Genomic DNA, 16527 nt, shown 5'->3' with positions numbered 1-16527 from the left:
GACAAATAAAAGCCAATTGCTGATGGCCAAGTGCAAACTTTGCACCTAAATCCAATTTTAGTAAATTAATCCTATTTTGTGGCTCTTTGTTTATTTGATTTATAGTTTAATAAATCCATGTAAATTGATATTTAAAAATGAGATTCTAGTAATGGCTACTCCAGAAAAAATAGAATAGATTTTCTGGACCTGCTGATGTATTCTTTCTGTAGAAGAGCAAAGTTAATCTAACTGATTATTCTCCGGTGACACAAAACAAACTTCTTGCTTATCTTACCTTGTGTTATAACTGCCAGCTGTTCAGCTGCTGATTTGCGAAGTGCCATGTCCACAGTTTCTGAAGTAAAGATTTCAGCCACTTTCTTGACAGTCTCTGCCTACAGATTCAATGCACAGTGCATACTGATTAATAACCCTTGCGGGTTGCAAAGAAATCACACTTTCCAGACCATCTCTGGTTGTATTGAAGAACACATATAAATTGAAATGGATTGACAGAAATAAAATTAAAAAAAAATAATCAAGACATGCATTCAGAACATTTGTCTGTTTTAAATAATGTAGCTCACAATAAGTACGCATAAATGTCACACTATACAGAGCTCCGAAACATCAATTTTGCCTTTGCAGTCCTTTGGTAAGTGTTACAAACACTAATATTGTCACAATCCCAATTTTCTAGAGTCAAACATGCTTCATGTGTCAGACAATGGACTTAAATCTACATGCGGTAAATGAAGACAGAGGTTTTCACTAAGCATGATGAATCCTGGCTCTGGAACATAGTGAAATTTACTCTATACATTTTGAGTAAGTAGAACTGAAAACGTTGCTTTTATGTCATTTTCAGATGTTATTTTACATCACATACACAGAATCATACATAAAAGACTACACCAAGATCAAAGCATATATTAACCTTGAAAAAGGATATTCCCTTGTTGTCCAGCTTTAAGTCAACTGGTCGCTCTGTGATATATAGACTGACAGCCTTAGACATGATACTTCCTTTTAATTCAGGGCGTTTGCAGTTCAACTCTTTTTCATTCATTAAGTGGACTAATAACCACTTAAGTCCCAGTGAACGTAACCTATAAAAATAAATTGTTAAAAAAAAAAAAAAACTTAAAAAGAAGTGTAAAGTAAATTATAGAGTGGTTTATTGATAGTTGTCAACAAGAGAGTTTATAGCCTAAAATGACCAGTTCCAACTTTAGAACTACTATAACATGTTGGCTCAATATTGAACACAACTACTGAATGTCTTTAAATTACCACATTTTATTAACACATCACCCACACGCCAACTATGGAGGATTGTTCTAACACCACACATCCTTAACCCAATGGTCATCAAAACCAATTTAAAGAATTACAAAGATAAGGATTCATACTACCATTTCAATTATTATTATTATTATCGTTTATTTGTTAGGCGCCACAAGGTATCCGCAGCGCCGTACATGGTACAAACAGTAGACTATACAGGGTAAAACAATACAGAACAGTAAACACAAAGTACCAGAACTTCAGAAACTCCAGGCAGGCAAATACTATAAAGACGGAGCGGAAGAACAGGTCTGGAGACAGGAGGGGAGAGGGGCCCTGCTCATACGAGCTTACATCCTAAGGGAGGGTAGACAAAATCAGGCACAAGAGGGAGCCAGTGAAGCAAAGGGGAGAGAAAAAGGAGCCAGTGAGAAACAGAAGAGGTGAGAGGTTAAGAGGATGGTAGGTAGGCCTTAAGGAACAGGTGAGTTTTAAGTGCCCGCTTGAAGGAGCACAGATTGGGTGATAGACGGATGGAGCGAGGGAGGTCGTTCCAGTGAAGGGGGGCAGCTCGGGAGAAGTCTTGTATTCTAGAGTGGGAAGAAGTAATCAGAGTGGAGGAGAGGCGGCGATCATTGGCTGAGCGCAGGGAGGGGGCGGGAGTGTGGATGAAGAGGAGGTTAGAGATATAAGGGGCAGTAGACTGGGAGAGAGCCTTGTAGGTGGTGGTGAGGAGTTTGAAAAGGATTCTGTAGGGGAAGGGGAGCCAGTGTAAGGCAAGACAGAGAGGGGAGGTAGAGGAGGAGCGGCGTGTGAGGAAGATGAGTCTCGCAGCCGCATTAAGTATAGAGCGGAGGGGGGCGAGGTGGGAGCAGGGGAGGCCAGTAAGAAAGAGATTGCAGTAGTCGAGGCGGGAGATGATGAGAGCATGGATGACAGTTTTGGTGGCATCTTGTGAGAGGAAAGGACGGATGCGGGCAATGTTACGGAGTTGGAAGCGACAGGCTTGGGCAAGGGATTGAATGTGGGGGGCAAAAGAGAGAGAGGAGTCAAGAGTGACTCCTAGGCAGCGGAGTTGGGTGACAGAGGAGATAGTGGAGTTGTTAACAGTTATAGAGAGGTCATAGTGGGAAGGGCGTCTGGGTGGGGGAAAGACAATGAGTTCAGTTTTGGAGATGTTAATTTTAAGAAAGCGTGAAGACATCCAGGAGGAGATGGCTGAGAGGCAGTCAGTTACACGAGAGAGGAGGGAGGAGGAAAGATCAGGAGAAGAGAAGTAGAGTTGAATATCATCAGCATATAGGTGATACTGAAGACCGAACGAAGAGATGAGAGCTCCAAGGGAGGAAGTATAGAGCGAAAAGAGTAAAGGGCCAAGAACAGAGCCCTGAGGGACTCCAACAGGGAGAGGGGAGGGGGTGGAGGAAGAACCAGACGTGGATACAGAGAAGGAGCGGTTAGCAAGGTATGAGGTGAACCAGGCATGAACAGAGCCAGAGAGGCTGAGAGAGAGAAGAGTATGCAGCAGGAGGGGGTGGTCCACGGTGTCGAAGGCCGCGGAGAGGTCGAGGAGGATGAGTATGGAGTAGTGACCCTTGGATTTGGCTGATAGAAGATCATTAGTAACTTTAGCCAGGGCTGTTTCGGTGGAGTGGAGGGTGCGGTAGCCATATTGGAGAGGGTCAAGGAGGGAGTTGTCAGAGAGGTGTCTGGTGAGGCGGCTGCAGACCAATCCGCTCAAGTAATTTGGAGGCATAAGGGAGAAGAGAGATAGGGCGGTAGTTAGGAAGAGAGGTGGGGTCAAGATTGGGTTTCTTGAGGATAGGTGAGATAAGAGCGTGTTTGAATGAGGATGGGCCAACGCCAGAGGAGAGTGATAGGTTGAAGAGGTGAGCGAGGTAAGAGCAGGCAGTCGGAGAGAGAGAGCAAAGGAGGTGGGAGGGGATGGGATCCAGAGGACAGGTAGAGGGTGGAAAGGAAAGAATAAGGGAGCGAACTTCTTTACCTGAAGTGGGGATGAAGGATGACCACAGCTGGTTAATGGCGGGAGGTGACGTGGTGAGGGGGGCGGGAGGGCAGTGGGAGGAGTAGATGTTCCGTCTGATGGCTTCAATTTTGGAAGAGAAAAAGGAGGCAAAGTCAGAGGCAGAGAGGGGGGGTGGGACAGTGGGAGGGGGGGGAGGAGTGAGTTGAATGTGGCAAAGAGGCGGCGGGGATTAGAGGACTGAGAAGAGATAAGGGACTTAAAGAAGGATTGTTTAGCGAGGTGCAGCTTTTAAGCGAATTGTTTTAGTCCTAATTGTATGAAAAATGTATCTAAATATTACTAAAACACTCTTGTGAAATTCTTAGCAGAGAAAGCAATGCAGGTGGGTCATACAGCTGCCGGATCCACAACCAGCACAGGTTTGGATGTGTTTTGGGAGGCACAAGTGGTAGTTTTAAACTTTATTAGTTATTTTTTTATTTTATTTTTATAAATGTTTTGTGTTTGCGGCTATATAGCCTTTGGACCCATTGGTCCTGCTCTTTTAATGTTGTCCTTGTGATTGTCGACAGTGGTGAATGTCGGCAATCACACTGTCCACATTTTAAAGCTGTCATCAGAATGGAAGTGTCGGTATTTAGCCTGTCAACATTTTCATGTCAACAGGATTATTAAAAGGGAAATTCTTTATCCCTCCCAGTAGCCATTATCTTGACATGCCAATTATTACACATATCCATTAAAAAACAGACAAAATAAAGTAAAAAAAAAGGCATATAATACAACATAAAAACCATGTTCATAATTTGATCCAGAAGTTATTGTGTAATATTGAGCACACAGTAAGTTAAAAAAGGTCATACAGCTGACAAAATATGAAAGTCCTAGTACCCCCCTCATAGCAAGTGTAAAAACAAATACTATTGCCTGTGAACACTGGGTAAGTTATATGTTAGGTTCCTAAATAGACAAGCAGTGATGAAGGAATTTGCAAAAGATTACAATATGCATATTAGTCAATTGATATTACTAAGAAAAATGTTTACTCACGTCAACTTTTTGGCAAACAGAAATCTCAGTGCAGCTTTTAAGCGAATTGTTTTAGGCAAAACTTCTTTGCCACTTTCAGATGTTTCCAGTAACGCCAAGATAGAGATGCCCAGTGCTTCCTCTGTGTCTGCAAAGCACTGTGGAAAAAATAAAAGGGGAAATCGATTTTAATTGAAAGTATTCCTTAAAACCAAGATAAACTAAACGATCCTTGAAACATCCGGTATTTAATGCATATTATATATGCAGTAACGTGAAAATGTCTGTCACATTTCCACATGATGGGTTGTATGAATGTGAGGACAACAAACAAGAAAAAAAAAAAACATCAGGTGTACCACATGCAGCCCACAGAAAACTAGTCATACACATCCCTCAAATAGATCAATCAATTTTCTACTATGTACTTAAAAAACAAAAAACAAAAAAACCACAACAGCCAAATACATTTGTTTTGCAATCTGTAGTTCACAAATGCAACAGTAGTAATTTTTGCATTGTAGAATGTATAGTGCAGAGTACATCTTACATAATGCATATAACTTGGTATTTTATTTACTTAATGTTAATATAGGGTTGAAGCTATTGTAAAAAACAATCCACCTAAGCAAAGCATAGTTTGTCAGGTCACACTAAGAACTCACAGACTAGCAGGTTAAAGGCTGTTTATCATATTCTTTATCACAGACCACGTTCATCTTTGTTTTAAACAATATGCATATTACTCAGCTTTATGCTTACAGATACGACCAACTCAGAATGGGTCAAATCAATTGGGCAGTACCTGTAAAACTGGTATGACTGGGTACAGGGCTTCTATGAATTTATTCCAACACGATGCAGTCATCATAAGGCGTCCTTGAAGTAAATATGTCAGAATGGCCTTAGCTGCCAAACAAACCTGTAACAAAAATCTCAAAAATATCATTTCCAGCTGATGTTTTATATTTACCTTGCCTAAAATAAATTAATGAAACATAATATAATAATATAAACATTGCAAGACATGTTTTTTCTATAAAATCATCAATATTTGTTACCTAGAGTGGGTTTTTGTCATTTACATATCCCATTTTACCTAAAAAAAACAATTTGTACAGGTGTATGTGTGTGTGTCTTGGCTACTTTAAGTATCCCTACTGTATTCACCAATTCAGTCTGTATATATTCAATAAAAACTATCAATCCATATGTACACCTGGGATATAGTCACTGTTCTTTCATTCAGCGACAATACTAAGGGGCTTAATGAATGCCATTTGTTTATGGACCTTTATATTCTTTACCACAAAGAATAAAACAATTACAGGAAAATTAACTACATTCTGCCTCATTTTCCCAAGTAATAAGATAAAAATGTACACACAGAAATGTTATTAAAAATATTAGTGAATACCTCATTGTCGGGATCCTGTAGGGCAAATGTACAAATTTCATAGAGAACTTTTGGCTGAAGAAGAAAATTGATACCATTGCAAATTGAGGATACAGCCTTGGTGACATTGTGAATCCCTAAGGAATCCTAAAAACAATTTAAAAATAGCTTAGTAAAATATATTTAACAGAATATTTTGTTACATGCCCATGTTTTAAAATATAATGTGTATGACAGCATTTTTGCTGCATGCAAGTTTACCACTTTCATTGTAAAAAGACCAATATAAAACATTTTTGTTCTCCCGAAATTCCAAAGCCATGAAGCATAACTACGCATTAAAACTGCAACTGAAATGAAAAATGTGTACTCCATAAATCCACATCACATATAGGGGATACAGACTAACAAGGTTAAGGTGAATTTTATCTGCATCTGACTCCTGGGTTTTTCTTTCATTACAATTGTGGCAAGTCTTGCGTGGAAAATATTGTTCCTTACCAGAGTTTTTAACAGTTTTGGTGTTCTACAGGTTTTACACTGTGCCTAAAAAGGGCCTCATATACATTTAGATGCAAATCCAGCTAAAGAGTGCAAATTTGCACCTGGAAAAACCAGGTTGGGGTGCAAAGGGTACACATTTTTTTTCTAAGGCTTGTCTTGTGGCATTGGATACTTGTTTGTTCACTGAACATGTGTCCTACATTTATTCTTTTGTTTTATTTTGAAGAACTTCAACTGTCATCTGACAACTTTGATCCACCTTTCTCGGTCACCAGCTTCACCTATTGTCACTATTCTCTCTAAGTTATGAAAAGAACAGCTAAAAATGTAATTTATTAAGACCTAAAGGGCTGCACTGAGAACTGACTGTTCAATGCAACCCTACACAGTGGACATTTCATAACAACTTCAGTTTTAACACTACCATTTCCATCGCAACAGCAAAGAGGTTGTCTAACACCCCATGTCTTAGCCAACTGCAGCTATTACCACAGAACCTTTGCCCCTTCCTCTGTTCCTGAACTAATAGTGTTTTTTATTGAATCACTTGCTTCGTCACAGTCGGGCAGGTAATTGGCCAAGTAAGGTGGCCTCTGTATTTGAGAATGTTTCAAACAATCCTAAATGTAGCATTCAGACCATGCTAGATATTCCAAGATTCATTCCACAAATTTAGAAAGTGGTTCATTATTCTATTTAAATATTTTCTTTAGAGCTACAAAAATCAGTCTGCTCGCCTATACTGGATTATAAGATTCTCAATGGTTTCATGACATCATTTCAAGATTGAGTGCTTGTGAATAGTGATAAAAGCCATGTTATGTGTGTATACAGGGCTTGCTTGAGAAAGTGTAATCTTTTACATTTATTTTGAGAGATCAACAGTAGTTGAGATATCTCAACAGTCAGTCAGTAAAGTGATCTTTGGACTATGGAAACTAGAAGGCAGCTGGCATGCAAAGAATAATTGATGTCACTATAGAAAAGACTGAAATAAACCTAATAAAAGTTCAAAATAAAGGATATATATTTGTAATTAAAAGCATATGCACAGAAATCATATTTAATTTACAATAGATTTTACTTAATTCGTCATTTTATTTATTTGGCTAAGTACAGTATAGTACAAGTACAGTTTTTATAGTGAAATTATTCATTTTACCTTAACAATTTCAAGGGTATATTTATAAGTCTCAGATCTCACAGCTGGCATCCAGTGGGACATCATGCCCAGTAGTACTTTTTGACTCTCCTCCAGCAGTACAGGGGAACTCTGTTCAAAATTATAGCTGTTTCAAGACAAATAAAACATATTTTAATGTCTGGAATCAATAGACAATTAAACGCTTTATAAAAAGATTTAACCACCTCCAGTACCTGGCTAGTTGCTTCAGTCAGCACACGTAATAACATTTGAAGTCCATGTGAGGTTACTTTTGGTGTTGGGGCTTCTATATGTTATTACATTTCCTGGCTGAAGTGCGGCGCAGAGGGGTGGTGATGTGCCAAATAAAGCACTCCACAATGGTTGCCTGATTCAGTTCCAACAGCATAGAGAAAGAAGGCACCCTAGCCAATCAGATAGTAGAGCTGGAGACATTATTCTCATATAAAGTGGACCTCTCTTTTAAAAATAAATAAATAAAAAAATACAAATTAAACCCTAAAAGGACTAGCTGTACCTTTAATAATTAGCAACAGATTTAAGAGAGTTATTTAAGAGTTAGTTAACATTCTACTTAACTAACATTTTAAAGCCTCCCACCTACCTACTTTGTGTTTGTCTATGCACAAAGTAACGTCAAAAGTAGAGTATTCTGTGTAAACACTGGAAAATTATTACCAGCCCTGCAGGATTTACAGCTACACAAGACAGCTGTAACTTGATAAGTAAGTAAAGCTGGGTACACAATCCACTGTTTTCGTCCAATAATTGGCTCAAACAGCCGACATACGACCACTCGTTCAAAAGTCGGGTCAGTGTGTGCAGTGACACGATGGTCGAAAGTCTGCCCAAATGGACGATTATCGCCTCATTTGGTTGGTCGTACCGTTTGATATTTTCGTTCCAATCTCGTTTCCGCTGTGTAGTGTGTATAAACTTCCGACCGATCCACAACAGTGAGTACGAAATTACAGTCATTGCTCACGACAACATGGCTGTAAAAAGTTGCTAAAGGGAAGTCCGCTCTTCCCTTTATCGTCCTAAACAAGGCTAGTGTGCATGCAGTCCATGGACTGAGCGATCGGAACATCGATCGCATGTAAAATCGCTCGGCATAAAAAGTTGGTTGAAATTTCTGCAATATGATAAAGCATCTTGGAGCTGCAAAGGAGATGACTAAGACATTTTAATAAATGGGCAAAAAGAGGATTTATGTACTGTTTCTCTGATTCCGTCTGGGGGACACTGCTTACCATGGGTTGTGGAGGGGAGCACGGGGGTTGGCACCTAGCTAGTTAATCTTTAGCACTGCTGACAGACTCCTCCCCTCTACAATCCCTCTGCCTCTTCCTGTCAGTTAATTAAAAAGCCCCGAGGAGAAAAGGCCAATCAACCAAGAGGAAAAGCAGAAGGGAGGGATCGCAGTGTCCCCCAGACGGAATCAGAGAAACGGATTTAACGAAAGTACATAAATCCTCTTTTCTCTTTCATCCAGTCTGGGAGACACTGCTTACCATGGGGACGTTCTAAAGCAGCCCCCTAAGGATGGGACCGCTCTGAAAGCCCCGCCCGTAGAGCACTACGAGCGAAATTTGCATCTGCGGATGCAAATACATTAAATTGATAGAATTTTGTAAAGGTGTGGACAGAGGACCAGGTTGCTGTCCTGCAAAGCTAGTCCGCAGAAGCCCCAATTCTCGCTGCCCACGACGCCCCTACCGATCTGGTGGAATGGGCCGTAAGTCTCTCCGGCACAGGACGGTTAGCCTTTATGTAAGCTTGCTTAATGGTTGCCGTAATCCATCTCGCAATGGACTGTTTTGAGGCTGGCCAGCCTATTTTGTTAGAATCATAAAGAACAAACAGAGAATCGGTACGACTAACCTGAGAAGTTCTTTTGACATAAATACGGAGAGCCCTAACCACATCTAACTTTTCCATAGACTGCTGATCAGAATGAGAAGTTGATGAAAAAACCGGAACCACAATTTCCTGGTTCAAATGGAAAGCCAACACTACTTTTGGAACAAAGGAAGGGAGTGTTCTCAATACCGCTCTGTCCTCGTGAAAAAACAGATATGGTTCCCGGAAAGACAGAGCTCCCAATTTCGACACCCTACATGCTGATGCAATTGCCAAAAGAAAGACGACCTTCCAGGTCAAACACCTAAAATCTGCGACAAGTAAAGGCTCAAAAGGAGGCCCTTTAAGCATATCCAGTACCAGGTTAAGATCTCATGGTGCTGTAGGCGGAACGTAGGGAGGCTGAATATGTAAGACTCCCTGAAGAAAGGTCTTGACGTCTGGCAAATCCGCTAACTTCAGGTGAAAGAAAACTGAAAGAGCTGATACCTGAACTCTTAAGGAACCTAAACGGAGCCCTGCTTCCAGCCCATCCTGAAGAAAAGCCAGTAAGCAAGGGAGGCGAAAAGAAGACGTGTGTCAGGACTTATTTCTGCACCATCTGATATAGGCTCGCCAAATACGAAGATAGATGCGAATGGAAACCGGTTTTCGAGCTCGCAGCATAGTGTTCACTACACTGGGGGAGAAACCCCTAGCCCTCAACAGCCATGCCGTTAAACTAAGCTGGGGTAAATTCTGGTGACGAAATGGACCTTGAAGAAGAAGGTCGTCTCGTGACGGAAGACTATATCCTTGTCCTTCCGCCATGGAGATTAAGTCCACGTACCACACTCGACGCGGCCATGAGGGAGCTATTAGAATTACCGGCAGACCACCTTGCCTCACTCGTCTGAGCACGCGAGGAAGCATGGGAATCGGGGGATACAGATATCCCAACCTGAATTCCCATGACATGGTCATTACGTCCACCGCTACCGCTAAGAGGTCTCTTGCCCTTGCGCAAAACCTGTGAACTTTCTTGTTGTGTCTGGAGGCCATGAGATCTATACCTGGAAGACCCCATCTCTGAACTAGAGACTGAAATACTTCCGAATGGAGTGACCACTCCCCCGTCATCATTGGATTTGGACTTAGGTAATCGGCCTCCCAGTTCTTTATTCCTGGAATGAACACTGCCGAGATTGCTGGAACATACTGTTCTGCCCAAGCAAAAATCTGAACTGCAATTCGCATTGCAGCTGCACTCCTAGTTCCTCCCTGCCTGTGGCATTGTCGGACTGAACTCTGACTGGGTGGCCCTGAAGGAGGGTCTGGGCCCCCCGAAGAGCTAAAAGAATTGCCCTTAACTCCAACGTGTTTATTGATCAGGCTGATTCCTGAACAGACCAAAGTCTCTGGAGCCGGAGGTGCAGGATTACCGCCCCCAACCTCTCAGGCTGGCGTCTGTTGTGGCTATGATCCATGACTATGGAGCGAAAGACCTGCCCACCGACATGTGATCCTGATTCAGCCACCACTGCAGCGATTCTCTCACCCCCGGAGACAGCGAGATCCTCTGGAGATCCAAACGTAGGTGGGATCCTGACCATTTTGTTAACAGATCCCACTGGAGGCATCGAGAATGAGCCCGACCGAAGGGGATCGTTTCGAAGGAGGCCACCATCTTCCCAAGCAGCATGCACAAATGAATTGAGGGATTGGGAGAGGACAAGACCTGAGTTGAAGAACTGATCTTCTCCGTAGGCAGGAACACCTTCTGCCGACTGGTATCCATGATGAGTCCTAGGAAGACTATGCGTTGACACGGAACCACCTGGGATTTCTTTAAGTTTATCAGCCACCCATGGCTCTCGAGAACCGCAATGGTGAGTGATAAGTGCTGACATAAGCAAATCTCTGAGGAGGATTTGATGAGTAGATTGTGTAAATAAGGAACGACCTGAACTCCCTTTAGGTGAAGACACGCTGCCATCACCGACATGATCTTCGTGAAGACCCTTGGAGCTGTGGAGAGGACGAAGGGAAGAGCCCGAAACTGATATTGGGAGTTCCCCACTGTGAACCTCAGGAGAGACTGATGATTGCTCCAAATGGGAACGTGGAGGTATGCGTCTTTTATGTCTATGGACTCCATAAAATGATCCTTCTCTAGGCCGTTTATCACCGACCTCAGGGACTCCATTCGAAATTTGGCCACTCTTAAGTGTACATTGAGGCTCTTTAGGTTTAAAATGGGTCGAAAGGACCCGTCCGGCTTCTTGACCAGAAAAAGATTTGAATAAAAACCCTTTCCTTTTCTGGTTGTCTGGGACCCTGCAAATGACTCTTTGCGAAAGAAGAGAGGCGACACAGGCCTGCATTGCCTGTCTTCTTTGTGGATCTCGGGGTAGCTGGGTTACAAAGAAGCGCTGTGGTATTGGCCCCAGCAGATCTATCATGTACCCTCTTGATATAATGCTCCGAATCAAAGGGTCTTGGGATGACGCTGCCCACTGTTCCTGAAAAAAAGACAGACGTCCCCCCACCGGCGCCACCTCTTGGAGAATAGAGTGACAGTCAGGACGCAGGCTTCTCCGGAGTCTTGGAGGCCTGGCGCCTAGCTGCAAACGAGGACCTGCCTCTGACAGACGAGCCTCGAGAATTCGGTTGTCTACCTTTAAACGATTGTCCCCTGGGCAAGGAGATTCCCCAAAAGGACTGACGAAAGGAGCTAAACCGTGGGGCCCTGCCTCTACTGGAGAGTACCGGCAAAGAGGTGCTTTAGCCCCCCCTGTTGTCTGGGAAATCATATTATCTAACTCCGGGCCAAACAGACCTGCTGCTGAAAAAGGAATGGATTCCATGGATTTCTTTGATTCTGAATCCCCTTCCCAGGATTTCAGCCATAACGTTCTTCTGGCTGAAACTGACGCAGCCTGAATAGAGGAGGATAGAGATGCTGTGCTCTGAGCCGCCTCATAAATGTACCCTGATGCCTCTTTCAAATGTAAAGCTAGGGTAATCAATTCTGAGTCCTGTAAGGCCTCTGCCAGTTGCTCTGCCCATGCTTCCATGGCTTTAGCAACCCAAGCTGAAGCAAAAGTGGGTCTAAAGGAAGAGCCCGCTGCTACAAATATAGATTTTAACTGGGATTTCACTCTGCGGTCAGTGGTATCTTGCAGAGTTGCTGAGCCCGGGGCTGGAAGGAGAGTGTGTCGGGCCAAACGGGCTACTGGAGCATCTACTTTTGGAATTTCCTCCCAGCGAGCCACATCCTCCTCCTGTAATGGATACTGGGAAGAGAACCTCTTTGGAACAGAGAACTTTTTATCAGGCTGTTTCCAGGCTCCCTCTGCAATATCTCTGAGTTATACAGAAGGGGGTAACCGAATAACCTTCCTTTTAGCCTTCTTAAAGATACTTCTGTCTCTAGGACTAGGATCCTCCATTTCTGGGAGGTCCAACGCCTGCCTCACCGCTAAAACCAAATCATCAATAAACTTGTATTTAGTGATTTCTTCCTGTTCCAAGGGTTGAACCTGGTCAGAATCCAAATTTGATTCTCTTTCCTCTTCTGAAAATCCCTCTAAATCTGAAAGGACCATGAGAGGATTAGCGGATCTAAGCCGCTTTCTTTTAGCTGGGGGCAGGTTTGGGGATTCAAGTAACTAGTTAAGTCTGTCCAAACCCTTTATAAATGCTGTGGACCATGCAGGTTCTGTGGGTACAGGTGGCTGGACCGTTAGCAAAGAGGAAGGTCCTGCTATGGCCGTTTCAGTAGAAACCGTGGCAGCAGGCAGCCCCACAGGTGTAATAGCATTATTAGTCACAGAGGCTGCCACACTAGATAACAATTGAGTAGATTGGGAGATCATCTGTGCTAAAGAGGAAACCGACTGTGTCAGGGAAGCCACCTAGGCCGGTTCCTCCGTCAGTGGGGCTGGAAGGAGCTGGGTTTGCGCAGAGGGGACCACTCCTTCGCAGACTGAGCAGAGCGCCAACGGGTCTTTCTGTCCACATGGTAATTTAACTTTACATCTGGAACATGTAAAATATTTTGCCATAGGGCCTTTTCCCTTTTCTGACATTTTAAAAGGAAAAGCACACCAAACACACTTTGATAAAGATATGTTGAGAGAGACAGAGTAAACAACAAGTAACCAACTAATGTGTAAAAAGTTGTACTTGTATGTGTGTAACAGATAAAAAGATATATGTGCAAGTAAGAAAATACAATAATCCTTACTAGCCTCCCTCTTGTAACCACAAAATACAGTTTGTAAATGGTCAAAGAAAGGATTTGGTACTTAGCCAAAAGGGCCACTCAGGGGAGGAGTCCAACAGCAGTGTCCTGGTGCCTGCTCCCTGCAAGATAAGTTCCTTCCCGGGCTTCTCTTGCCGCCAGAAGTCCGGACTGTACCACTTGTGCTGCAGAGCAGGGGAGCTCTGTGATAGTTCCACCTCTGCAGCTTTCTGTCTCTACTCTTTTTTTTTTTTTTAAAAAAAGGAACTTATCCTTATTAGTTATGGAGACCCCTTGAAGAGGTCTCCTGCAGCGTTGAATACCCCGATGCCCCCTACTATTTTCCTGAGGGGGGATATGGCCCCCGACTCTCCTCCTTCTTCTGTGCACCTCCACGGACCGATGACGTCATCATGGCCGCCGGCGAGGTAATCCGATAAGCGGTGCTCTATGCCTATAATGGCAGCGCCGGTTATCGTTGGAGCCTCCAAGAGTGACAGCGGTCCGGGAGACCGCTTGTCACTCTGTACTGTGACCGCTAAAGCTCTGCCATTGAGAGCAGTCTGCTCCCTCTGACAGAGTCCGGTCACCGCTGCCCAGTTTCTGTGAGTGTGTTCTCTATATATAGAACACACTCCCAGCTCTGCCCTAAACTAACTCTATTGTCTAAAAATAAAAGAAAAATTAAAGTTATTAAAAATAAATTAAATTAAATCACTAGCTGTTTCTAACAAGCCCAACTACTTTGGGCACCTAGAAAAAACTGGGAGAGGAAGAGGCAGGGAAATTGTAGAGAGGAGGGGTCTGTCAGCAGTGCTAAAGATTAACTAGCTAGGTGCCAACTCCCGTGCTCCCCTCCACAACCCATGGTAAGCAGTGTCCCCCAGACTGGATGAAAGAGAAAAGGGCAAATATCAAAGCCCACTATTACACTACTAATGGACCAGGCACTAGAGAGTTTTTTTCATCTCATGCTCCTGGAGTTCTAAGAAAAGACAACCCTTGTTTCAAAGAGAAGAGAGTATCCTGTTTCATGTAAAATATAAAATGCCCATGTTAAAAAAAAAAAAAAAATACTTCGTTCAAGCCTATAATCTAAATACTTACATACGCATTGCCTTTACAAGCCATCGCTGCATTAAATTTCCCCTGCAAAGTCACCGATTTCCAGCGACTTGTAGAAATCAGAACTTAACACATTTACCCCCTGAAACTACAGTTTAATCCCTAGAATTAGCACAAGACTTAATCCAAAACTCACTAAAAACATGGCTCAAACTCTAAGGGACCGATACAATCACTAGTGATGTGTCGTGTAGTGCCTCTCTCCGCAGCTAAGCAACACAGTAGATTTTTACTCTTACCCCATGTTGGGATACTGTAATACCTGGAAATGTGCGCAGTCGGACATCACAGTAATGTCAGTGTCCCATCACTTTTAAATGAATCAGCCCCTAAAACCTGATTCAAAAAATTGCTTCTCAAATTCTAAAAATCTTATAAACCCTGAGACAGACTAATATGTAGAAGTGGAAACATTTTTTTGCTCACAACAAAACATAACACATTTTACTTTTAGAATACAGTCACAAGTTCCCCCTGGTGTTTTGCAAAAATAATTGGGTTCCCACTAATGAAGCTTTGCCTTGGGCCTACTAATATCTTAGCTGTGGCCCAGTCAACAGTACTACTGTTAAAGTGTAATGCTGTTAGAAATGAACACCACTGTGTGACAGGTGTTTGGATCACAACGCTAATGCAAACAAATAATGTTCTATCTGCACATGTCTGTCATATACAAAGGACCACCAAATCAGTTTTCTTCTGATTCTCAGTGATTCATTGCCAGATCATATTGGCCAAAATTTAAAAAAAAAAAAAGTTTTAAATCTAGGAATGCAGTTAATAAAAAACATTTTAACAAAGTAGATGTTTATATTTAGGTTTGTTTATATAAATATGTGTGTAGAAAACAAACAAACAAAAGAATTTTGTGTTATGTTGTAGTAGTTTCTTTAATTGGTATTGCCTGACCTCTGCTGGCTTCAAAAGTAATGAATATCAATATATTGTACACTTCTTTATTGTAACAGCGCTCTGGTTGTAATCAGTTTCATTGAGGATTTACACTATATTAAGTATTAGGGTTTTTTTTTAATTGCATTTATGGATACTATTTGAATTATGGAATAAACAGTTATTTTTGTTTACTATTTATCTGTGGCTTCTTTTTTCTGCCCCTGTTTCCTATTATTTACAGTAGATTTAGAACACTGTTATTTATGTGTTTTTGATATATATTTTTTTTAAAGAGGAGATTAACTGTCAATCTCCCTATTAACAACTGCCTTAACCTACTTTTTTATTCCTTAGTCTTAAAGACAAGAAATATAGGACCCTTGTCTATTTTTTGGTCTTTCTAATACTTTGTCCTCTCTGCGCCTGATTAAATACAATATTTTTTTTTACTTCTTTATTGTTATACTTTACTAGGAATAAAAGTATTTTGCTACATTACAAATATTGCTATGTAAATAAAATCCATACGGCATTGGAGGAGTACATGCAATATCTTCATCAGTGATCAAAACAACTGTTGTTAATTCAAATCAAACTTTTCTGTGCATCACATGGAGCAAAAGCAAATATCTAAAGCTGGGTACACACTACAGAAATTTCGACCAACTTTTTATGCCGAGCGATTTTACATGCGATCGATGGTCCGATCGCTCGGTCCATGGACTGCATACACACTAGCCTTGTTTAGGACGATTAAGGGAAGAGCGGACGTCCCTTTAGCGACTTTTACAGCCATGTTGTCGTGAGCAATGACTGTAATTTCGTACTCACTGTTGTGGATCAGTCGGAAGTTTATACACACTACACAGCGGAAACGAGATTGGAACGAAAATATTAAACGGTACGACCAACCAAATGAGGCGATAATCGTCCATTTGGGCAGATTTTCGACCAACGTGTCACTGCACACACTGACCCGACTTTTGAACGAGCGGCCGTATGTCGGCTGTTTGAGCCGATTATTGGACGAAAACAGTGTAGTGTGTACCCAGCTTGACTTATTTACAACA

General features: G+C 42.1%; 1 protein-coding gene across 1 annotated transcript in view; it reads right to left on the bottom strand.

Moving 5' to 3' along the window:
* RTTN (rotatin) overlaps nucleotides 1–16527 on the bottom strand; it is a 137858-nt gene that overhangs the window by 84408 nt on the left and 36923 nt on the right. Inside the window, exons 15-20 of the mRNA XM_075213246.1 lie at nucleotides 7348–7474; nucleotides 5703–5828; nucleotides 5091–5207; nucleotides 4307–4443; nucleotides 920–1091; nucleotides 278–377 (exon numbers count right to left, since the gene is read on the bottom strand). Of these exons, the coding sequence (XP_075069347.1) occupies nucleotides 278–377; nucleotides 920–1091; nucleotides 4307–4443; nucleotides 5091–5207; nucleotides 5703–5828; nucleotides 7348–7474 (779 nt within the window). The remainder of the gene's footprint in view (nucleotides 1–277; nucleotides 378–919; nucleotides 1092–4306; nucleotides 4444–5090; nucleotides 5208–5702; nucleotides 5829–7347; nucleotides 7475–16527) is intronic.

This window comes from Mixophyes fleayi, chromosome 5, assembly GCF_038048845.1.
Source record: "Mixophyes fleayi isolate aMixFle1 chromosome 5, aMixFle1.hap1, whole genome shotgun sequence".
Classification (NCBI taxonomy): Eukaryota; Metazoa; Chordata; class Amphibia; order Anura; family Limnodynastidae; genus Mixophyes; species Mixophyes fleayi.
Note: the sequence above shows the minus strand (reverse complement) of the source record. Positions and strands in the feature narration are given on the sequence as shown.